At 38.7% G+C, this 25639-nt stretch overlaps 1 protein-coding gene across 7 annotated transcripts in view; it reads left to right on the top strand.

Moving 5' to 3' along the window:
* Positions 1–9148, top strand: part of ADGRG6 (adhesion G protein-coupled receptor G6) — a 141261-nt gene extending 132113 nt beyond the window's left edge. For 4 of the 7 annotated variants that reach the window (XM_066373107.1, XM_066373105.1, XM_066373104.1 and 1 more), the window contains 2 exons: positions 482–634; positions 5880–9148. In XM_066373107.1, the coding sequence (XP_066229204.1) occupies positions 482–634; positions 5880–6058 (332 nt within the window). In that variant the 3' untranslated portion in view covers positions 6059–9148. Of the gene's footprint in view, positions 1–481; positions 635–3013; positions 3060–5879 lie in introns of all 7 variants that reach the window. The other 3 variants (XM_066373111.1, XM_066373110.1, XM_066373108.1) reach the window with 1 other exon arrangement.
* The last annotated feature ends 16491 nt before the right edge of the window (positions 9149–25639 follow it).

The raw sequence follows: 25639 nt of genomic DNA, 5'->3' as shown, positions 1-25639 counted from the left end.
GACGATGCTTCTTTGGAGTCTTGAGATATTAGGAAGGCAAGAGATCGGAGGACGATTTGCAAAGAAGAAGCATAAAGTACACACAGGTTAAGAGAGTTACCCAAGGTTTTATGTCTAATTTACCAACTCAGATAGCCAGAGGTGCCACTATGCTATTGGCACTGTTACACATCTTTGAGGCTATCCATTGCATTATTAGGTCAAGAGATTTTTCTTAATACTATAAAAAAAAATACCTGAAGAAAAGTATTACATTTTTTTTTTTATTACCATCATGGTTACTTCTCACCCTTAGCATATTTAAGTAAGGTTTTAAACAATATTTTACACAGGCTTAAAGTAAGAAACTTGCCTGTTTCTTTAGTTTAATATTGTGTACATGTAATGCTCCCAAAGTGTTACTTAAAGTGTGGTTAAGATTCTTCAGGCCAGAACATATTCCCCCTCCAGCAGATTCACAGAGAAATGTCATTTCTTTCAGACTGGAGTAAGACAGCTACCAATACCATCAAGAAAAGTTCCGATAATTTAGGAAAATCATTGTCCTCAAGCTCCATTGGTTCCAACTCAACCTACCTTACATCCAAATCAAAATCCAGCTCTACCACCTTCTTCAAAAGGAACAGTCACACCGGTGAGTCCCTCTGGCCATGGTCATGGTGTTCTCCGATGCAGTTCTCATGTTTTCCTTACAAAAATTGACTTATCATGAAGATTGGTAAATCACAGTGCCCATTAGGGTGCTTGTTTTATATTTACATAAATCAAAATCTGCTTGAGGACCTTATCCAGCCCCTTTGTAGATATTCTGTCATTTTTTAAAATTTTCTTAAAAAATTATTTTATCTTGTCTAACAAGTTATATGTCTTATTTTAAAATATAGGGTGGGGTAAAAGTAGGTTTACAGATGTGAGTATGCAAAATACAGAGTTTATTCTTGTATGATTCTTTATCAATTATTATATTATTTTCCATAAAAACAACTGTAAACCTACTTTTACCCCCTCCTCCATATATAAAACTTAAGTTGTAGATAGATCATCTCAGCCTAGTATAAAAGTTACTTGGCAGGTTTGCATAGGAACAGAAAGAAACACCATCCAGGATGTATCTTCCCTTTGGAATTCAATCCTTAACCATTGAAAGCGCGTTATTGGCAGTTGCTGTTTAATTCACTGATTAAACAAACAAACAAAAAGCATGAGAGAGTAGAGGACATTATATTTGGAAAGGGATACATGCAGACGTCCCCATATTACGGCCCGCGGGCCGCATGTGGCCCCCTGAGACCATTTATCCAGCCCCCACCGCACTTCCGGTAAGGGCACCTCTTTCATTGGTGGTCAGTGAGAGGAGCACTGTATGTGGCGGCCCTCCAACGGTCTGTGGGACAGTGAACTGGCCCCCTGTGTAAAAAGTTTTGGACCCCTGGTGGTGAGAAACACTCTACATCCATCTCCTGTATCTTCATGTTTACAATGACCACACGTTCTAGCACTAAGCATGTGATGAACAATCCTGAAGACAGCAAGCAAATAAAGATGATTTCACAGAACTTAGATGAGAGCCATTGACTGGTGGGAAAAGGTGTAATCTTTCAATAATTTCAAAGGAAAATAGCAGAATAGCTACTTTTAAATACTAATTAAACTTCAAGTAAACAGTTGTTAACATGATCACCTAGCCCTTACTAATTAAAGATGCTTCTAGAAGGACAATGGAAATAACTTTTTATACCTTTTGAATTTGTTTAACTTGAACATAAATTTAGGTGAATGGCACAGACAAGATTCATCTTTGGCTTTTTTGCAAATAAGGATTATAGTGTGTGGTGTGTAAATGCTCACACTCAAATACTTGAATTTCACAAGACCCTTGTAGAGATTTGTATTCTACCACCTGTCCTGCTTCCACACTCTGTGCCCACTATTAGAGTGGCCACTGCCCAGGATTCAAGATGGCACTGTGGAAAAGTGTTTGAGTGTATAGAGGGTTTGTCAATTCCAAAATTAATTAAAGAAATATTTGAAAATTTGGAAAAGTTTCAGCGACTCTTAGAGTCAAGGATATTTGGGGGAATTTAATCAAAGCTATAAACTCTCTTCCAGAATAAGGTGCAGCCTTTGATTTCTCTACACAAACAGTTTTGCCTAAAATGAAAAGGTCTGTGCACCCTTGCTTGATATCTGTGTAAGAAAATTAATAACACGTAGTATTTGAAATAGTCTAAGAAATTTCTGGCAGTCTGGCGCCAGTTCATGGACTGGCGATTAAAAAAAAAAAACACAAACAAAAAAAGAGCACTAGTCTAAGATAGATTATTATAACTAATAGGTAGTTTCCTGGTACAAAGTATATTTTATTTGTAATGAATGAATTTTTCACTTAATATATCAATCTTAAAATTAGGTACTCATTTTGCATTCCCTTATAAAGTACAAATAGTTTATATATTCTAAGCCAGTTAGGAATGAATAGAAATTAGATCTATTAAATCGTTTTCCTCTTAACACAGCTGAGAATATGAGAATAGCTAGCCTCAAGAAATACTACTATAAAAATGGGAGAGAAGATAACAAGGTAGATAATTTGGAATAGGGGGCATTTTGTAAGTATTAAGGATCCCAGGTAAAATCACTAAGAGATGAAAAGAAATGCAGAAATGAAGGTACCAATGAAAAACTTTACTATTTCAAAACATTCTGTATATTTCTTTAAAGAGTGCATTAATGTTTTTCTGTTGGCCATAATAAAACTGTTGGTGTTAAATGGGTTCTTGTAAACTGGCATAAGGATATATTCAGCTATATGACATACTTCTATAATATAATAAATTCTGGCCTCCCATCAACTGATATATAAGTGGCCTTCTGCTACCTAGCCAGTTCTCAGTGAGACCGTTGCTACGCTAGGGTCACTTGGAGTGTGCAAGGAGTCACTGCGTATCATCATGGATGTCTAGTTGGTTTAATTCTTGAAATTGATCTAGAAATTCATATGTTTACGGTATAGATAATGTCTTCTAAGAGCATTTCTTCAACAAAAGTGGATCATTCAGGTAAACATTTATTACTTTTTTTGAATGCATGAATTTTTTGCAAGGTCATAAGAGAATATTTGCATGATTTAAACTTAAGACTCTTGCTGCACCAGCAGAAATGCCTGTCCTTTACAGTACTTCTCAGCTAGCACAATGACATTCCTGCACTGAGCTGGAATTTTTGAAATTTCAAATGGTTGTTTGCTGTGTTGGCTCTTGTCTGCATGGGTCTATCTGCAAGCCACTCCTTCTAGGAAATGTGCCATGCTCTGGAGTTAGTAAGTCACATATCAAGTAAAGTAACAACAATAACAAAAGCAGTACTTTCTTGTATTAGAAAGATGGAAAGTGAAATTTTTTACTTTTTCACTGCTGTTACTAATAACTCGATATGTCATGGTACATTCATAGAAGTCACAAAAGAGAAATTGTCAATTCCAAGCCTGCTTTTTTGAGGCTTTTTATCTGCTTAAAATTTCAGCCTAGGTCAAATATAGTTCATCTCCCTAGCCCCTGGTTTTCAAACTTGCAGCTATAATCAAAATGTATATTGCCCATAAGGTGCTAATCTAACCAGAGAATGGGGCATAGCGTATATTTTGAAATACAGACCATGCTCAGAATTTTACTTTTTTAGACTGTGAAGACCCAGAAAGTTGGATCATACTGGGAATGGAGCTGGTCAAAAATCTCTAGAAGGTACATGCTCCTGGAAGTTGTCAATGAAGCAGAGTGAATATTTCCTTGAAGTTTCTTTGAGGATGTGCAGTTTTCAAAAAACATCAAGCAAAATGGTGTATTATTGATATTTAAATCAATAGAGGAAAACCCCAACAGAAAACCAATGGCTAGTGAACGTATGAACTGAAGGAAAGCACAGAATCAATCAGCTTGCCCAGAGCTGTAAAGGGGAGGGCCTTTATACGATGAATACCTTGAGCCTTTTGCTCACCCATCCTGGCACGTGATCATTCTGCCAAGCTTCAGTCTGCCTATTCTTCCCATAAACCATCCATTCTCTCTTGCTTCCTTTAGTGTGGGATGGATGCACCACTTCCTATTTCAGCCTTTATTTATTTATTTTTTAGTGTCCGTTCCAACACAAGGTAATATTTGAGCAATTTGAGTCATTTCCGAAGATGATAGATGTAGCGATGATAGCCTTCCCCAACTATTGAAAGGTTTTTAATGTTGTCTCACGTACTGAGTCCAACTTATTCAAAACAAAAATCTGCTAGAAATGAAGATTTCCACTGCTGAAGCCATGATTCCTTAGAAGCAGTTATTTATGATAGAGTTTCTGCCTCCTCCACAGTGATTAGAGAAGATTTAGCTGTAGGAAACCAATAGAAGGTCACATTTACTCCTCCACCAATGTGAAATCTCTGTGGTTAATTTTAAGGTAGAATTTTTCTCCAAAATCTGTTGGGAGAGGGAGCAGGGAAGGTATATAGAAAATACTCATAAGTTGCATGAAGACAGCTGTATGCAGTTGTTAGTAATAAAGCTTAATTGAGTTGCAGAGCACTATACAAGCCAATTTTAGAAGCTTTGGGTCTAGGGAAAAAACACTTAAATATATATATGCAAGATTTAGAATGAAAATTAATACTTAGCCATTATTATCAATTGCTTTGCTATTGCTGTCAGCAATAAAGTAATTCTGAGACTGTAGCACAGTTCATGAAAGCACATATGTAAAATAGTTCTGACAATTTTTAATTTCTATAATTTAAAAATAATAAAATATTTTTTTTCTATATTTCAATCTCTTTACAAGGTAAAAGCCATTGGAAAATGTGTCTAAAATAGCCTTTTATGTTTATTTTTATTCACTTTTAGCCTCGAATATCCTTTAAATTAAACACTGTTCACAAAATTTGGGGATATTTCAAAATGAATATGAAGTGTTGACATATCCCCTAATTTTTGTAAGCAGTATATTTTATAAAGATTTTTGTTATGAAAAGTGTCAAATATATATAAAAAGTGGAGAGGATAGAATAATGAATCCCTTTGTACCTATCAAGTCATAGTCGCCTGCTCATTTCCCCCTTTCTGTATTTTGAAAACATATCTTAGACATCATGTCATTTCTTTCATAAATATTTCAGCATCCTTTAACCCATCGGTTATATAATCTGTCACTTCTTCTTTTGAACCTTTGCCACATTATTTTTTCTTTGCAGCAATTTTCTGATTATTTTATTCATTAGCTCTTTGGAAAATGCCACTGCAGGAACATTTCTTAAAATAAACTCCAACACAAATTACTAGAAGGCAAATTAACATTGATTTATCCATAGGAATGCATTTTGAAGATGAAATACATTAAATATCAGTGTTGCCACCTGACCAGGCAGTGGCACAGTGGATAGAATGTCAGACTGGGATGTGGAGGACCCAGGTTCGAGACCCCGAGGTTGCCAGCTTGAGCGCAGGCTCATCCGGTTTGAGCAAAGCTCACCAGCTTGGACCCAAGGTCGCTGGCTCGAGCAAGGGGTTACTCGATCTGCTGTAACCTCATGGTCAAGGCACATATGAGAAAGCAATCAATGAACAACTAAGGTGTCGTAACGAAAAACCGATGATTGATGCTTCTCATCTCTCTCCGTTCCTGCCTGTCTGTCCCTCTCTATGAGTCTCTCCCTGTCTCTGTAAAAAAGAAATGAAAAGAAAAAAATATCAGTGTTGCCTATTTTCTAACCTAAGAAAGAACCAGAGCTCCATCTCCTCTATTTACTTTTTTAATGTGCAGAGTACAGTGTCCAGTGCAGTGGTCCTTAGGCATGTCACCAGCTCCTCCTGCAGCCTGATTTCTTGTATCATTTCTTACAGACAATGCTTCCATGGACAAGTCGTCATCAAAATTGACCCATGCTGATGGAGAACAAACATCAATCATCCCTGTCCATCAGGTCATTGATAAGGTCAAGGGTTATTGCAATGCTCATTCAGATAACTTCTATAAAAATATCATCATGTCAGACACCTTCAGCCATAGCACAAAGTTTTAATATCTTTCATATAAGAAACAGGAATCAATCTGCAGAAACGTGATCTGTAAGCAGTGAAAACTGTGACTAGCAGATGTAAACACGCTATTACTTAGGTAACAGCATGTGTATAAGGAATGTATTTTGTTGAAAAGGCTTTTGTGAAATTCAGAGTTTGTCTTTTCAGTGTATTTCTTCCAAGGGGCAGTTTCCATCATCACTAGAACTTCAGTACTGAGAGCAACATGACTCAATAGCACAGGAAATATAAAATTTTAAAATATATAATTGAATTAGAGTAATTAGAATTCAGAGGGGAGGGTGTCATTAAATTTGGGGACAAAGGAGATGCTGAGCTTAAGGAGAAACCTAGTTTAGAGCTCATTCACACCCCACCCAATGGTTAGGTTTAAATGTGGCCTTTTGCTTTATCAAAATCTTTCTCAACAATCAAAAACATACTGACGTTTTGAACTATTTTGGATGCCCACAAATCCCATCTCAGTACTCATTTCCATGAATGCAGTATCATATTTGCTCTTTTCCAGTGAAATTTTAACCAAAGATACAAAAGAATATATGACCTAAAGATTAGATAGGTTTTTTTTCTTTTCACACCAAATATTTAACTTTTGGAACATGACATGTTTAAGAAAGAAAGAATTTGGCCCTGTCTGGTTGGCTCAGTGGTAGAGCATCAAATGGGTATGTGGATGTTCCAGGTTCGATTCCTGGTCAGGGCACACAAGAGAAGCGACCCTCTGCTTCTCCACCCTTCCCCCTCACCTTTCTCTCTCTCTCTCTCTCTCTCTCTCTCTCTCTCTCTTTCCTCCTCCTGCAACCATGGAAGTTGGCCACTGGTGCTGAGATGAGTCAGGGAGCCTCTGCCTCAGGCACTAAAAATAGCTCAGTTGCTGAACAACATCTATAAATGGGCAGAGCATCCCAGTAGGGGGCTTGTGCAGTGGATCCCTATTGGGGCACATGTGGGAGTCTGTCTCTCTGCCTCCCCTCCTGTCACTTAATAAAAATTAAAAAAAGAAAGAATTCCCCAAATTTTGACCTAGCTAATATAAGGCCATGTAAATTTATGCTATTTCACCTATCCTATTCAAAACAGAAGGCTTAAGCATCATCGTTAATTATCACTTAACCCCATACGTTTAAATCAAGTTTAGTGTTGACGATCCATTAATGTGGATCTTCCAGTAGTTGTTGAAGAATAAATCCCTTACACCTCTGCTTTTGATCCTCTACTGTATATTGATCCCATGGGCTCATGGGAGGGTGAGAATTTCCACTAGGCATGCTGTGTGCAGTAGTCTCTCCCTTTTAGGAAATGCAACGGTTGAGATTCTCTGGCCCTATCCTTGTTCTGCAGACTTTAAGACATTTGCAATTGCATAAATGAAAACCTCTACCCCTTTTAAGAGATTTGTTCCAAGGAATATAAACGGAGACAAATGGGTGACTTATCATAATCAAAATAATTTATAAACATGTGGGTCTACAATTGCTAGTCTAAAAACTATTTGTACATAAGTCCTCTGATTATAAGAGCCAGAGGAGGTCTGGCAAGATAGATCGTGTGTTATTTATGGATTAGGTTTCTGCATACAAGCCATGGATAATATTAAGCAGCTTACCTAACTTTCAAACTATTCTGAGTAATATGCTTGCTAGTGAATGTTTAGGAAACCACATTTTAATTGTTCTTAAGTGATGGATTTGTCTCCAGTTTCTTACAAATCAGTGTGAGTACATGCTGTACTCTTACATCTGCTCTGGGTTATCTGGGAAGTATCAGATTCTGGGAGGTGGCAGCCCAAGTGTTGGGAAGTTGAGATGTTCCGGGGCCAATCTGTTTAAAGGCAGAAGCCAGAACTGAGCACCTGAGGGCCTTCCCCTCTGTGCAGAAAGCAGGTAGCTCTCTCAGTCTGAGACGTTGGAGAGCATTCGAGCTATGCAGCTACCATGGGGCCTCTCCTTCTGCTGATCTTCCATCGTGAAGCTATTTGCCAAACTTGAGCAGGTGGTCAGATAATGTGGTGGTGGATTACTATTGTTTTTTGCAGCAGCATGGACCACTGTCCTGGGTGGCATGAGCACTGCCCAGCTTGACTCTCACAAGGGATGGGTGTATGTAGTAGGGAAAGATAATCTTAAAATCGCTAAGATTCACTATAGTAGAGCCAAGTTCTTTTCCATAGGCATACATTAACAGGCTGCTTGTCCTGGCAGAGGTTACATATACATGAAAATTAATCTTAAATAGTCAGTGAATCTTCATATACTTTCCCCAACCCTTAGTGACTCGTGGTAGAATTTCATTAGCTTTCTACTGTGAGATTTCTTCCTGAAGTGCTTACTGAGTTAATAGTGATTAAGAGATAGCTACAAACGTGACTCTGATTTCTACTCATACTTACCCAGATCTGGGAGCATCTTTTTTTAGTTTTTTGTATTTGACAACAACATCAGCTCCATCTTAGAAATGTCCAATGACCAGGTAAAGAAAAGTGAAGAAACAGCTGAATAGAATCATTTGCAAGTGGATTTAAAGATTTAGCCAAGTTCTACCCTGAGTTCTGAGCATACAGTTCTCACCTCAGACCAGAATTACCAGAATATTGCTGTGGAGGTCAAATTTAGTTTATTTAGCCTGACTTTGAGAATATCAACTCAGAGTCTCGAGATTTGTTTTTTTCTTTATCCCCCCCCCCCTTATTTTAAACTCCACTGTGTTAGAGTCTTACTTAGTCTTGGGTCCTGAGATATTTTCCCTGTTACTGTAAAGCTTTTCTTTGTTCACCATTGTCATAGACTCTTTTGTACATATTATTTATTTGTGTTTATAAATGTCAGCTTGTTTTATATCTTAGCTTTGTTATCACCTGGCTTTTTTTATTTTAATTAACGTTCTGTTGAAGAGACTGTATATATGTTTTTTTCTAAATACATTGTGAAATAGATTTCTTTAAATATGATGAATAAAAGTGACTGTGAGTGAACATTGGAATTAGTAGTCAGAAGCTACTATAGCTGATTTGCCATTGTACTGAAATGGAAATGTTTTCCCAATAAACCTTATGTTGTTTGTGTTCCAAATTATCCCGTTCCTTTACGAGTGAATGTTTTTATTTCTGACTCTTAACTAGGAGAAGATTATTTGACAACTGGAAAATAACCTGCCTCCAATTAAGCTGGTCCGCGGGCTGCTTTGCCAGAACACGGAGAGTGAATATGTTACAAAGATCCAGTTTACTAGGGATTAATGCATTTTGAGTTCTTAGATTTGAAGATGACTGATGCGATGCCAAGCTCTGTGGCAGGTTACAAATAATATAGGTTTCTTTTTTGGGAAGTCTTTAGCATCCCCCAAAAAGGAACTGAGTTGGTTAAGATTATGTAGTAGTTAAGTTCTAGGCTGTTTTCTCACATTCAGAGTTGCTATTTTCATGGTGGGAGGCTTAAAAAAACGGACAGCATTCAGCCAACTTGACTTACGTGATTAGAGCAGAACGCCCGCACTTCCTCTCGCTGGCTGGGGTTGTTTAGGATAACTCCTCTCTGCAGAAGGCGGAGGGCCAGCTTGGCTCAGGGCCCTGCTCAGTGCTAAGTTGGGCGGTGCATTTGTTGGTGAGTGCTCCATCAGGTCTTAGGAGCCAATGTTCACAACCCCTGGCCAAGCCAGGTTAAAAAAAAAAAACAGGCAAACAGTTGCTTAAGATTCATCTGCGAGCAGGTTACTTCAGAAAGCTTGGAGAAAATGGGAACAAACCACTTATTTGATTTTCAGGCTGACCTGTGTTTGCGGTATTTTGAAATTGGGCTTTATAAATAAAGCGTTTTGGAAGCCCTTCTGTATTTTCAGTTGAACAACATTCTACTTTTCTCATATAAAAGCACTGAATAGCTCCCCCTTTCTCTTTCCCTTCTCCCCTCTAACTTTCCATTTTTTCCTTTTTCTTTTTCTCCCTTCTTCCTCCCTCCCTTCCTCCTTCTTCATTTCAAGGAGGAGTTTCCTTTTTCTGCTTCCCTAGAAAAGAATAAGAATAAATATGAAATACTGAAATGTTTGCATTTATATTCTATAGCCTGTCCATAAAATGGGGGGAAATAACATGTTTTATTACCACAGGCAGCTTCAGCCCAAAGTAAGTAATTGGGACTTGATAGGAAAAAAAAAAATCAAATCTATAAACATGATTGGGTGCCCGTTATGTCTTTGCTATCTCTTGTCATTTTCATCACAACTTTGTGGAGGGGAAATGTTATTCAATATTCCATTTGGGAGAAGTGAGGACTAAAAATGGTAAGTAACCTTCCCCCACAGAGAGAGTCGGAGGAGTCTTCAGACCTAAGTGTATGGGCCTTTGTGTTGAGTCTTCCATGTCAAGGGACCTAGAGGCCCCTTCAGAGAACCTGCCGACTTGTGGAGGAAGGTAATTCAAGGGTAGGATCAATGTTGTAAGAGTTAGATAAAAGCCTCTAGAACTTCAGACAGAAAGCTTTGAACTAGCAAAACCTTAGTGAGTATTTAGTCTTTGAAGTTGTGACAGATGCTGAGGGGCCTCCCCTGGGAGTAAGGAAAGTCATCCCAGGGGCGGAGCTCGGGAAGGCCGGGGCAGTGAGTGGAACATAGCTGAGGTCTGCTCGCTGGGGGGTGCGTGGGAGAAGGTTGTGCAACCACGAAGAAGCCCAAACCAGGCCACAGTGTAAGGAGCTGAGCGTCTAGCTGGGGGAGTTTGACCTGTCAGCAGGCACAAGGGGGGCATAAAGGCTCTCGGACCCAGGCCCAGCGGGAAGGTGTCTGGAGAAGGATAATAGAAGGCAGAGTGACTGCTCGGGACGAGCGTGAGGAAGCCTTTGGAAAAGCTGATGGAACAGCAAGGCAGTTTGAGGACTGATGGCAGGGGGCTGCAGGCCTCAGAGGAGGGGTCGCCTGCGACAAGGCTTTCAAGGCTGCAGGGAGGCGCCTTTTGGTAGATGCTGCTCTCCTGGCTTAGCAGCGAGGGCACATTGTTTCCAGGTGCTTGGGGGCTGGAGAACCTAGGAGACACAGCAAGCCTCTCAAGAGGATAGAAAGGAAGGAGGGAGGGAGAGAGGGAAGGGAGAGAAGGAAGGAAAGAAGGGAGGGAGGGAGGGAAGGAAGGAGGGAGGGATGGAGGGAAGGAAGGAAAGAAGGGAGGGAGGGAGGAAAAGAAAGGAAAGGGAAGGGAAGGAAAGGATGAGCACAGCTTCCTTCTGATGTTGAAAAGCAGAGCATTAGATGGGATAAGGAGGAATAAAGGCACAGATAGTGAGGAAAACTTGAGTTTCATGATCTTTTACAGTTAAATTATTAGAGGTTCATTTCACCTGCTGAGTTGTCAAGAAGGAAGTGGTATCAGGATAGGGATCTGAGTAAAATTTGAAAGATTGGAAGCAAACTTACAGGGAGTGCAAATCCTTAGCGAAACTTAAATTAATGAAAGGCATCTGCCATTAGATTAGCTTTTCCAAGTATATTCCCCAAATTGTCTCATTCATTTTTTTTAATTTGGTATGTTTTGAAAAACTAGATTATTTCAAGGTCATAATCAAAAGCTTAATATTCTAGAGTCTCAACACTTACTGATTAGGGATTTTATCTAAACACTTGTGAATAATTGAATGATGAGTAATTTCAGACACATTTCAAAATCTTCTGAATTTTTAAATTACATATTCTACTTTTGACATTTTTATTCTGAATTAATTAAAATTTTTATAAATTCAGGATGTCAAAAAGGATAAAGTATTTGATAGTCACATTAAATATATTGTAGTGTTGATTCCTATAGAGTTTAGTTACACTGTATGAGAAAAATAACAGAATCAAATAAAAAGTTTACATACTCTAGGACAGGGGTAGTCAACCTTTTTATACCTATCGCCCACTTTTGTATCTCTGTTAGTAGTAAAATTTTCTAACCGCCCACCGGTTCCACAGTAATGGTGATTTATAAAGTAGGAAAGTAACTTTACTTTATAAAATTTATAAAGCAGAGTTACAGCAAGTTAAAGCATATAATAATTACTTACCAAGTACTTTATGTCGGATTTTCGCTAAGTTTGGCAGAATAAATCTTTATAAAACAACTTACTGCAGTTAAATCTACCTTTTTATTTATACTTTGGTTGCTCTGCTACCGCCCATCATGAAAGCTGGAACGCCCACTAGGGGGCGGTAGGGACCAGGTTGACCACCACTGCTCTAGGAGAAAAAGGAAGACCTCTACAAAAGCGCTCTGGTATCTTCCTGTTTTGTTGTCCTAAAGCTCAATCAGTGTACTTCGTGACTAAGACCCTGTGCTAAATTATGGGGAAGATGCAAAATGAACACAGAACCTTCCTCCAAGGGTTTCACTGGCCAGAAGAACTGACATAACTGATATATTTAAAACTATTTTAACTCAATGAATAATTGCTTTATTTGTAAAGATGTGAAATGTTATTGTTACTGCCAAATTAGAGCTAATTAACAGCAATAAATATTAAGTACCTACAATGTCTAGAGCACTTAAACTTGTCACTTTATATTGCTACTGTTTTTTGATTTTCTTTTTTTATTTTATTTTATATGTGTGTGGCTTTTTTTACCAAATGATGTTAATACTAAGGTCTGGTGCACTGGATTGTGTTTAGACCCATCGTTCACAGAGGCAATAGCAAGCCACGTGAGAGGGGTTTGGTTAAAGCTATGGGCTGAAATTGAAATTTGTATGTTGTTTTTCTGGTTCATTTGCATTTTATATTTTGGAAAGTAGATCTCAAAGTACCTCAGATTTTGGTAGGTTTGCCAGAATATGGACTTGAAATACAAAGCAAAGTGGAAAAAGACATATTAACCTTCTTCTATTCAAGACCCTTGAGTCCAAATGTTATATGTCATTTTATGTTCAGGCAAATGGGATAAGAACAAAAAAGACATCAGTTTGATATTAATTCTAATCTTTTTTTTAATGGCATTGGAAAGGGCACTAAATTCAACTCAGGCCTGAGATGAGTAAGTACATAAATCTACTTTTGAGCAATTATCTTGGGAGCTGTTTTATGGCTCAGACTGGCTGTGATATTAGGGAATTCACTGTAAGAGCACAGAGGGTCCTCACAGAGCCTGCAGCCGCGTGGGCAGCCAGACTTTGGGGAACTTGGGACCAAGGAATGATGGTCTTGGACATCAAGCAGTTATTGTGTCTGTAATGCAACAGTTGTTTTGTTTTTTATGACTGTAGTTTTTAGAGCAGTTTTATGTTCACAGCAAAGTTGAGAGGAAGATATTTTCTTTTATTAAAAAATTTTTTTTATTGATTTAAAGAGAGAGACAGGAACATTGATCTGTTCCTGTATGTGCCCTGACTGGGGATTGAACCAGCAACCTCTGTGCTTCAGGGTGATGCTCCAACCAACTGAGCTATCTGGCCAAGATGAGAGGAAGGGATTTTCTATATACCCTATCCCCTGACACCCTCATTATAAGCATCCTTCATGACAGTGCTACATTTATCACATTTCATGAACCTACTTGAGCCCATCATTATCACCAAAGTTAATAGTTTATTTTAAGGTTCACTTTTAGTGTGGTAAGTTCTACAGGTTTAGACAAAAGTGTAATGGTATCTCTCCATCATTATAGTATCACACAGAGACTTCACTGCCCTAAAACTTCTCTGTGCTCACCTACTTACCCCTCTCTACCCAACCCCTAACAACCACTGACTTCTTACTGTCTCCATGGTTTAACTTCTTCCAGAATGTTATAGAGTGGGAATCATCCAGTATGTAGTTTTTTCAGATTGGCTTCTTTCACTTTGTAGTATGCACTTAAGTTTCCTCCATGTCTTTTCATGGCTTGGTACCTCATTTTTTTTTTTTTTTTTTTTTTTTTTTTAGTGCTGAATAATGTTCCATTGTCAGGATGTACCAATTAATTATCCATTCACCTACTGAAGGACATCTTGGTTGTTTTCAAGTTTTGGAAATTATGAATAACACTACTATACACATCCTTGTGTAGGTTTTTCGGTGGCTATAAATTTTCAACTCCTTTGGGTAACTACTAAGGAACACGATGGCTGGATTATATTGTAAGAGTATGTTTAGTTTTGTAAGAAACTGCCAGTCTGCATTCTAAAGTGCTGATGCTATTGTGTTTCCTCTTTGCTTGCTTCTCTAGGTCTGCAGACGACTCACTTCCTCTCCAAGACCTTTATTTTCTGTTTCCTCATAGCTTTGCTTTACACAAAATGACCATGGCACCAGTTCAACATTATCTTGCAACTTTAGTTCTCAATACCATGCAGCCATGATTTGAACAGCTCTTGTTTCAACTCTTGAGCAAGAGTTCCTGATCAAGTCAGCTTCATTCAAGCATCTATACCTTGTCTAAGAACATCTGGTATGACTGACCGTGCTGCACACACTCACCCTTCAACAGAAGCTGTGGGGGGTGGGGTGGGAAGAGGCAAACTTGCTGATTCAAACAGGATTCTTCGAGTATGTTCGGTAAGAACAATAGGGTTATTTTTAAAAATGCGATATATTAAAGGTGTTAGCTCATTGTGTCAGGTTGGGTCACCCAGGAAGCAGAACATTTTTAGAAATTCAAACAATTTACTGGAAATAACACCTATGAAATACAAAGGAGAGAGGAGGAGTAGGTGAGGTGAACCTGTGGGTGGCACACTTGCAAAAGGAGAGTCAAAAAAAGGATGATTGGGAAGGAAGGAGGAGGATCTGGTAGGAAGAGCCTCTGAGTGCAGTAGAACTCTGAGAAAGTATTCCCAGCCCCACCGGAAGCTCCAGCACAAAGACCTCCCATTGAGAAGTGCTGGGTTCTGCAGAGACTGTCAGGCCAGGCTCCGCCCACTGTGCTCAGCTATTGGCTGGGACTCCTTAGGAAGACCCTGCTAAATTGTAAACCAGCAACAGACCTCAAAGGGCTGTACCTGGAGGCTATTAGCTGACTCCACTAGCTGCAGCAAATTCTCTTTTGAAAGGTCCAAGTGTCATACCCCATGGCCATTCCTCCATATTCACAAAACCCAGTATGGTAAGAGAGACTCCCTTGCAGGTTGTATAACCAGGAGCAATACCGAATCATCCTACTGGATTGCTCCCAGGTACTGTCCCCAGACTTCTAAGTACAGCCCTGGAAAACCCCAAGCACAAGACCCCAGTGGGCAGCACTTTCACCTAGGGATTTAGACAGAGAAAATATTTTAATAATAAAAAGTGGGGTGCAGAGATTACCTGTGACTCCTAATTATTCATATTTTTCTCTATCTACTTTTACTGTGTTGACTCAAGAGATGTTATAGACGTGAGGCTGAATCAGGCAGTTAAAAATTATTTCTTTTTATCCCCATTGGGTAAAAAGCTGTTTCCTTGAATAGCTGTTAAGTTGCTAGGATAGCAGTGGTAATTTGGCTAACAAAAATCCAGTATTTGTTAGACTTGTTTGGTATGAATCCTGGTCAATATGTTTTTGTTCTGAATAAGTTGTTGTAAGATTCCCTAGCCTGTGTTCTATTACTGTCTATTGTGCATTGTCTGTAATTGAGAAAACCATGTGCTAGCCTTCAATAAGGCTGGTAAACTCTGATACTCTTACCTGGTGGGGATTAAGAAGAACTAGAGAATGAAGCCATTACTACTGTTTAAGGGTTAGAATAGCTGATCCCATTTTGCTAAAACCAAATGATTTCTTCATTCTGATGGAATCATTTAATGTAGAAGAAAGGCCACTGGTTTAATTCTTAGGAAATATTTACTCGGCTAATAGTGGTCTGGGCCTTGTGACATTAGTATGTCACTCGTCTGCTCTGAGCCTCAGTTTATTTATCTGGTAAATAAAGTAGGCTGATTAAGTGCTAAAATATTTTCATCCCAATATATAATTAAATATGAAAATGTTAGTGTCACTTCTTGGCCCTTTGGCTGAAATCAAGTGTAGTATATATAAATATAAAAATGCTTGTAGTTTCCATTTAGACACAGAATCCAAAGCCTTAAAATGGAAATGTCTAGCAAGATCTTGTTCAGTCTGAATTTTTCTAGAGAATATATGTATTTTATGTCTTTTTATTTTCAAAATGGATGCCTGTCTGTGCACATACTTTAATATTTTCAGAGCAGTAATGAACTCTTTCAAGGATAAAATTAACAGAAAGATGGTCTCACAAATACGAAAGAGAAGGTGGCACAGTGGTAAGGCCCAGCAGGAGTCATTGTGAACGTCAGAGATGAAACCCCAGTTTGCTATTAGTAAATATATATATGTGGGATTAATAACCCCCCACATGGGGACACGAACTTCCTTTCTTCCCCCCTGCCGCTTTCCAGCACAGTGCACAGTCCACAGGGGGAAAGAAGAACACCGATCAACAGAACATCTGACAACAGCAAGCCAAATAGATCTACAGTTCCCAAGAATTGTCCTTAGGCCTAACCAGGCGGTGGTGCAGTGGATAGAGTGTCAGACCCCGTGGTCACCAGCTTGAGCGCGGGCTCATCTGGTTTGAGCAAAGCTCACCAGCTTGGACCCAAGGTCACTGGCTTGAGCAAGGGTTTACTCGGTCTGCTGAAGGCCCGCGGTCAAGGCACATATGAGAAAGCAATCAATGAACAACTAAGGTGTCGCAACGAAAAACTGATGATTGATGCTTCTCATCTCTCTCCGTTCCTGTCTGTCTGTTTCTATCTATCCCTCTCTCTGACTCTCTCTCTGTCCCCCCACCCAAAGAAGAATTGTCCTTAGATGGGCAATCCAGGGTCTCCTGCTGGGTGAGACAGAAAGGCAAACCCCAATAAGCCCCATTTGTAAACACACAGGGACATACCCCGTGGCACAGAGGAGCGTCTCTACCTTCACCCTGGGTTGCCTAGGCCACGGTTGCATGCCAATTAGAGCAAGCCAGGGCATGTTAGGGAGGACAGTTCTTAGCCCCCAATTCATCGTAAAAGATCCAATAAGCACTTTAAAGAGATACTATTTCCTGTGATTCCCTTTCAAGGGCCCCCGAGAGCCTCCTATGTGGTATTAAACATGAATTCACAGACATGCCAATGGGCAGTCATCTATGGCAATGCAGATAATGTCGGGCAGAGCAAGAGGGATGCTTCAACGTCTGGCAAGTCAATACCAGTACAGCACTGGTATCTTCATGTTTAAAAAAAGTAACAGGTAGACTTCTGCAAACGGAAATGATCTCTACCTCGATTGGCCCACTTCCAGTTAACATTTTAACCCGAAGCTGATAGGAACTTCTTCCGTCAATATTTTGTGCAGATACCGTAACTATATATGTCAATGTGTTGCCACATATCCATGGACTGTTTTCTAAATAAAGTACTCAGAATTGTAAAAGGAACATATTCGTTTCAGGAACAATTCCAAGCGAGGTCTCCAAACATAAGCATTAGAAAATGTTGTGCTAGACCTTTGCCACAGTTACAGAGAAATCAGTTTATAGTTACAAAGTGTTGGCCACCCCTCACCCCCCTTCTCCACAAAAGCTACAAGAGATTGCTAACATAGTTGTGGCTTTCATTCTTCCAAATCATTCCCAATTCACTTGGAAACATTTTTTTTTTCCTTCAAAGGATCTTATTTTTTTTAAACATTTGTTCTGTTACTTTGCGTCGTCAGCATTTCCTCAGTAAAAGCCCTTGAAGTTGAAGCATTCTTTCCCGAACCCTTCAGTCTGTGTTCCCGTATCTCACTTAGCATGGATGTGGGATAACAGTGGCCATGAGAAGCCCGGAGTCACCGTGAGGAAGTGCACATTGTAGAGCCTGTTCTCATTTTACGTTGCCTCTTTTACATCCACTGACCTTACCAGTGTGAGTGACCCCAGGACCTCTGAGCACTTCCTGAAATAATTATGATGTGCAAAGCATACGGCTTTCTCCATAGTCACAACAGAGCAGCAAACAAGTCCGCTGTCCCCGTGTCCCGCCCTCCTCCTAAATCCTTGTTAGCACATATCTCTGTAAGTCAGGCGAGGGGTGGGCAGGAATCCAGAATCTAACGTTTCCTGCACAATAATAGTGTTATTTCCTAAAATTCATGAAAATGAGCTGTTATGTTTCATGAAACATTCCTACTCTTAAAGATCGCTCCATATGGTCCAGGCCAATGAAAATGGTCTCCTAAGACCTAGAAGGCCCATTGAGTCCCTATGTGTGTCTTTCACACCGAAGAAAGAAACACTAGGGTGCAACTGAAATCATTGACTTCTCTCTTGAACCCTAAAACTCCAAACCAGGAGACAACCAGTGTGTGGCTGGCATCTTCTTAGAAGGATGCTCTGGTCACTTAGCAGGCTAGTTTTAGTTTGGCACTGGAGAGGTAGAGCTCATTCATTTCAATGGTGGATTGAGTAAAAATATATATATGTGTGTCTGTGTGTGTGTGTGTGTCTATTATGTACACGCATATGCTATAGACCCGTGATGGCGAACCTTTTTATAAAAACCGCCCATTTTTGCAATGCTGGTCAATCTGGTCCCTCCCACCGACTAGTGGGCGTTCCAGCTTTCATGGTGGGACAATCGTGGCACCGTTTGGTTGCTCCACTACCGCCCACCATGAAAGCTGGAACGCCCACTAGTAGGCGGGAGGGACCAGATTGACCAGCATTGCAAAAGTGGGCGGCTTTTATAAAAAGGTTCGCCATCACAGCTATAGACTATACAATATATTTGACATTATTGATTATTCAGGCTTCTCCAGAGAAACAAAACCAACAGGATGTGTGTACATAAAGAGATATATTTCAAGGAGTTGGCCAATGCAAGCGAGGCTGGCAAGTCCAAAACTCAGTGAGATCAGCTGGCAGACTTGAGATCAAGGAAACATTGAAGTTTAAGTCCAAACACAGTGTGCAGGCAAAATTTCTTCTTGTTGGGGGTGAGGGGGTAGGAAGAGTGGGGATCAGTTTGTTCTGTTATGGTCTTCAACTGATTGGACGAGATGCCCCCCATTATGGAAGGTAATGTGCTTTATTCAAAGTCCATCAACTTAAATGTTAATCTCACCCAGAAAGAACATTCACAGGTTCATAGAAACACCCAGAATATTGTTTGCCCAATTTCCAGGTCACTGTGTCTCTGCCAAGTTGACACATAAACTTAACTATCTCCATTTCATTAAGACATAGGGACATTGTGGGAGATACTTTTTGCAGGACAGAGTGATAGTAACCACTGGTATGTCAGTTCTTTTTCTTTTTTTTTTTTTTTAATTATTTTTTTTAATTTATTTATTCATTTTAGAGATGAGAGAGAGAGAGAGAGAAGAGAGAGAAGGAGGAGCAGGAAGCATCAACTCCCATATGTGCCTTGACCAGGCAAGCCCAGGGTTTTGAACCAGCGACCTCAGCGTTCCAGGTCGATGCTTGATCCACTGCACCACCACAGGTCAGGCTCAGTTCTTTTTCTTAGTCCTACATAAGGTCAAGGCATTTCAGAAGAAAATACTTTAGCACTTCCTGGGGTTTCCAGGGGTAATTCTAAGGTCACGTCTTTGGAAACTCTCTCAAAAGGTTAAGATAATGGGAACAAAAGGAGGTGATGCGGCCCAGTCACCAACTCACAGCTTCTCTGGACCATATTTCTTCTTTATCCTATCTTTCCCTTCATTTGACGTACATGATACTCACCAAATCTCTAGGAAAATGATACCAATGTATCATTTGTATGTCATCAATGTCAAATAAAATTGCTGATAATATTGATGGTTCTAGTTTTCCCCTGAGTGTGATTTCCTTAAGTCAGAGGAGAAGAGCATGATGTTGTGGAAACAGCAAAGAAATATCTTTTGCAGTCCCAACTGTCACTTCCTGGGAATTAGCTTTATCTTTCCAAGCTTCAATGACCTCATCTCTGAAGTGGGGATGATTTTGATGATGTTAACTCATTCACTCGTTTGTGAGGATCAATGAAGATAAAATATATGTGCCAAAGTATTTTGTAAATGATAAAGCATTATGGTCTTCATTAGTATAACCGATTTTCCATTAAGGCAAATTCTCAGAGTTATAGAATCCTGGGCCCCATTCATGGTCCCAGCAGTCTGACCCTGTCTATGGAAACCATGATTACTAAAGAAGGCATCTCTTGTATGTACGTGAGGTTACCAAATTATCACACAGGAATTTGACCTTACACTCAGCAGGGGAGACTTCTACCTAATGTGTCTGTGGACCTTGCAAACCTACTGTCTCCTTTTTTGGAGATGCTGATATGTTTGGAAATATGCTGAATTTCCTACTGATGAATTGCTTTTTCATTAAGAAATGCTTTCCTCTTCCAAGCCAGCCAGTCATCTCTGCATTTGTTGCAACACTCTCAGAAAAGTATTAAAATGGACCTTCTGTCTCGCCTGGATGAAACTAAATGCAGAAATGTGAGGTAGCGTTAGGGTGTGTCACTCCTCATGAGAACTAGGGTCCATGATGCCAGTGACAGTGGCACGCTGCCAAAGCCCAGGCTCTCAAAACCAGTGTAAATATATATCATCTCTGCGACATTCTGCAGATGTTGTCAGCTTGTTAGTGGGGAAAAAAAATCCTAACTGCACAATGTCTCCAAAGTTTATGATGTGTTTCTGTCAGAATACAGATTTTTAGCTGGGCTCAAATTCTCCAACTCTGACGAGGACTTCCTTTTCACCATCGCTAGTCTATCTGACATGTTTCCGTCTTACTAGGGCATTTCCATACTTCACTAGGATTCGTTACCCTATGCTACCCTGACCATGTCCCAAAATACTTATCACCTAGACAACGGGGAAATAGCCACTCTGTATCCCGCACCTACATTTCTATTAATTTGTAAAATCACCCACATTCCCATTAGTTTCTGTCACAAGCATGTATACTATACAGTATAACAGTGCTAAGAATTGACGAACTTTTGTTACTGTTTCATCAACCTTCCCAAAGAACTATTATGTATTCCATTCTTTTCTTTGTTTTTACTTCTGATTTTGTCAAGCCATATGTTCTGCAGTTTATTTAACCAACTCCCATTGAACACACTTTGCAGTGCGTGCACCAAACCATTCTACACAGCAGAATCCGATTAATTGTCCTAAATTCAAACTCAATTGAGTCTGAGGTCTTTTCCTAGCGTCCTAGGTTTTCTGTACTATTCGGATCCCATGACCCAACCGAGCCGTTCCCCAAATATATCCTACCCTTTCCTACCCATTCACTTCTGCCTTGAAATATTTTCTTCTATGCTCTGGCCACTTCAAATGGTTCCTGTTTTCAGTGTCTCCTGTTACATGAAGTCTCCCCTACCACCTACCATCAAACAAATGTTGTTTTTCCATTCAGAAAACATCCACAGCCCTTTTCTGTCTTCCTCATTTCCCACGGTCCAGTAGTCATTCGTGAGCTGTGCCAGTCTCCTCTGACAAGACTGTCACGCCTCTGTAAGGCAAGAACCACGTCTTAGCCACAGAAGGTGTTCAACAAATGTGTGTTACATTTATTCATTTTTATTAAACTTTGAATTTTTAGATATATTTTAAAAAATCTATAAAATATGGTATTTGGAACTTATTCTATCAGTAATCAGCACATTCTGAGGAAAAGTTAATCATTTATTTTTCAGTTGACTTCTTTTGTCTCCTTACATATTGCTTGGTTCTAAAAAACAGTAACTTACATGAATGGTTGAAAAATAGTGGTGTGAGCAAAGAACTCAGTGTATTATTTTAGAATCACAGACTACCTTTTGGATAGGCAGGACTCTCTAAGACAGTGGTTAAAATTATTTTCTGTATATGGGCCTAAGGAGTTTGATAATTTCCTGAAACCAGTTTACAAATATTTTTGTGTAATAATTTTTCAGGGGAGCAAGTTTATAGATTTTATCTGAATCTCATAGGATTACATGACCACATGTCCCCTAACTAAGAAAGAAGAAGTGCACCCAAGCAATCTCTTTAGCTTTGAGTCACGCACCTTATGACCCAGTGTCTTGTTTTTAGAATCCTGTCCTGGATTGCTCCAGGAGAGAATTTGAAGGTTAGGGGAGATATTTTCCAAGACTATTTTAGGCTCTGCAGGCCAGAGGATAAAGTTTTTATTGCAACTACTCAACTTGGCCATTGTAGCGTGAAAGCAGCATTAGAAAGTATGTAAATGAATGAGCACAGCTCTGTTTCAATGACACTGTATGCACTAAAACAGGTAACTTGTCACATTGGGCTGGCTGGAGTTTTCTGACCTGTGAACTTTTTAAAAATAACTTAGACACACGCACACACACACACTTTTTGAGACTGTGATTGGTGATGCGTTAAATTTATAAATAAGTTTTGACAATTGACATTTTAAAAATATTGAGTTTTCCAAGATGTGAACAACATATGTCTCTCCATATATTTACATCATTAATTTTTTTCAGCCATGCTTCATTTTTTTCCAGTATACAGGCCATTTATATCATTTGTCAGATTTATTATTAAGTATTTCATATTGTTGATGCCATTATAAATTGAATTTTTAAATTGTTAACTTTTTGTTCTTTATTGCCAGAATATGCAAACACAATTAGTTTGTATCTTACAACGTCTCTAAAGTCACTTATGAGTTCTGTTAGGTATTTTATAGGTTCCATTGATATATATACACACACACACACACACACACACACACACACACACACACACATTTATGTCATCCAAGAGAGAAAAGATGATTTAAATTCTTTCCAATTTGGATGTTTTTAAGTTTTTTCTTGTTTTATTGCACTTGCTCAAATGCTAAGTGGAAGTGGTTGGTAACCAAGATGGGTTTTCTTGTTTTTTGTTTGTTTGTTTGTTTTTTGTGAGAGAGACAGAGAGAGGGACAAATAGGGACTGACAGACAGGAAGGGAGAGAGATGAGAAGCATCAATTCTTTGTTATGGCACCTTAGTTGTTCATTGATTGCTTTCTCATATGCGCATTGACCAGGGGGATACAGCAGACCGAGTGACCCCTTGCTCGAGCCAGAGACCTTGGCTCATCAAACCAGATGAGCCCATGCTCAAGCTGACGACCTCAGGGTCTCGAACCTGGGTCCTTCGCATCCCAGTCCAATGCTCTATCCACTGTGCTACCACCTGGTCAGGCAGGCACCAAGATGGGTTTAATTTTAGACAATTACTGTGGTGTAAACAGAATCAAGTAGAAAAGCCATACAATAATCTTGATAAATATAGAAAAGTTTGTTTTATCATGAATACCTCTTGGCAAACTAGGAATAAATGGAAACTTCATTAATCTGATAAAGATACCTACAAAAGGAAAACAACTGTAAATATCATATTTAATATTGCAATATTAAAATTTTCCCCTGCATTTGGAAACAAGACAAGAAAGCAAGCCAATAACACATCTATTAAATAAGATTTAGCAGGGCAATAATAAAGAAAACAATAGAAATTCTATAAAGAAAAAATATGTAACACATAGAGAATATAATTCCGTACATAAAATAATCAAAAAGGTTCATAAATTAGTTTTTAGAATTAGTAAGTAAATTTAATAAGGTTATTGAATGAAATTTTCAATAAAACCAAATGTATCTTTGTATATTTTGTGTATTTCTATACATATATAAGTACTCTATAAATTTCTATACATAAGCAACAAGTTAGGTGAAAATAAAATTATAAAAAGTGCCATTTGCAGTAGCATAAAAATCATACATACAGAGGAAATATGTGCAAGATCTCTACACTGAAAACTATAAAGCATTATTAAGAAAAACTGAAGATGACCTGAATAAAATGAAAACATATATCATGTTCCTAGATTTAAAAAGTCAATAATATAAAAGTATCAGTTCTCCTTAAATTGATATATATATATATATATTCAACTTAATCCTATTTAAAATCCCAGAAGAGGTTTACTTTTTTTTATGTGTAGATATTGACAAGCTAATACTAAAGTTTTATGGAAAAATGAAGAGCCAATAGTAACTAAGGGAATCTTATGGATTTATGTTGGAAGACTTACATTGCCATGTATCAAGATGTATTATAAAGTACAGACAGTGTGATATTGATGTGGAGACTTGACAAATACAGATATTAAATAGAGAGTGCACAAAGAGACCCACACATTTATTATGGTGTCTTGACTTATGACAAAACTAACAGCCTTTGGAATATAGTTTTTTCAATAAATAATGTACAGTCAATTGAACACCCATATGGAAAAGAATAGAATTTGACTCTTACTGAATGCAAAAGAAAAAAGAAAAAGAAAATCAAGCCTAGGTGACTGGTAAGTCTGAATATAAAAGATAAAACAATATCGCTTCTATACAATAATGTGCAAGACAATCCTTGTAACCTTGAGGTAAGTTCATATTTATTAAATAGACCACACTAAAGTATTGTTAACTTTTTGTTATTTTGTTTTAAATGGAAAACTTCTGTTCATCAAAAATATCATTTAAGAGATTGATAGTGCACATTATAAAATATTGAAATACATATATCCTACAAAAGACTCACACCCAGAATAATTTTTAAATTCCTACATTAAAGAAAAATGTCAGGTTGCCTAACAGAGACATAGCCAGAAGACTTGAAGAGGTACTTCACGAAATGAAAATGAAAATCACACTGAGATATACCACACACTTTATAGTGGCTAAAATGAACAAACTATCATTATCAAAAGTATCTCGAGCTCATGCCTTCTTGGTAAGAATATAAATGGTTATAACCATTCGGAAATCTGTGTGGTCGTAATTCCTGAAGCTGAGCAAACACACACCTTGTGCCTCGCCAGCCCATTGTTAAATCTATAACTAACAGAAATACAAATATAGGTGTGCCAAAAATACACTTAAGAATGTTTATAACAGCACTGTGCATAATCCCAAGCTGGAAACAACGTCCCTAAACAGGGCACTGGATAAATAAACTGCAAAACAAGCACATAATGCTTGTTTTCAGTCAGGAAAATGAAGAAATGACAGTCACAAAGCTCAAGAACATAAAGCTGAGTGAAAGAAACTAGACAGGAAAGAACATTGTTGATTTCATTTACATCCCGTTTAAAACGAGGAAGTCAAGGTACAGGTAACTTTTGGCAGTAGGTGACGACTGTGAAAAGTCTGGGCGGTCCCCCTGGGTGCTAGGAATGCTCTATTTCTTGACGGACCGCGTTACAAGGGAACACTCACTTTCTCAAAATTCAACAAGCTGCTGTTATAATTTGTGAGCTTCTCTCTATGTGTTTTTAAAAATAAAACAACATGATGCTGCTAGAGAAGCAGCTGTGAGAGCTCCCCTTGGGTTTCCTGTAGAACCGTACCTGCAATTTCATAGAGAAAATCTGTGGAAAATTTGATTTGAGACACATACCCACTACGGTTATGGGAGTGGTTTCTGAATCATGCCTATCCCATAAACTAAAGTATATGTGCAATTAGAGGCCATCTCACTGTGTAATGTGTTAGTTTCTTACGGGCGCTGGGACAAATGACCATGGATCTGCGTGGCTCAAAACAACACAAGCTTATTTTCTTCGCACTCTGGAGACCGGAAGTCCCAAATAGT

Source organism: Saccopteryx leptura, chromosome 3, assembly GCF_036850995.1.
Source record: "Saccopteryx leptura isolate mSacLep1 chromosome 3, mSacLep1_pri_phased_curated, whole genome shotgun sequence".
NCBI lineage: Eukaryota > Metazoa > Chordata > Mammalia > Chiroptera > Emballonuridae > Saccopteryx > Saccopteryx leptura.
Note: the sequence above shows the minus strand (reverse complement) of the source record. Positions and strands in the feature narration are given on the sequence as shown.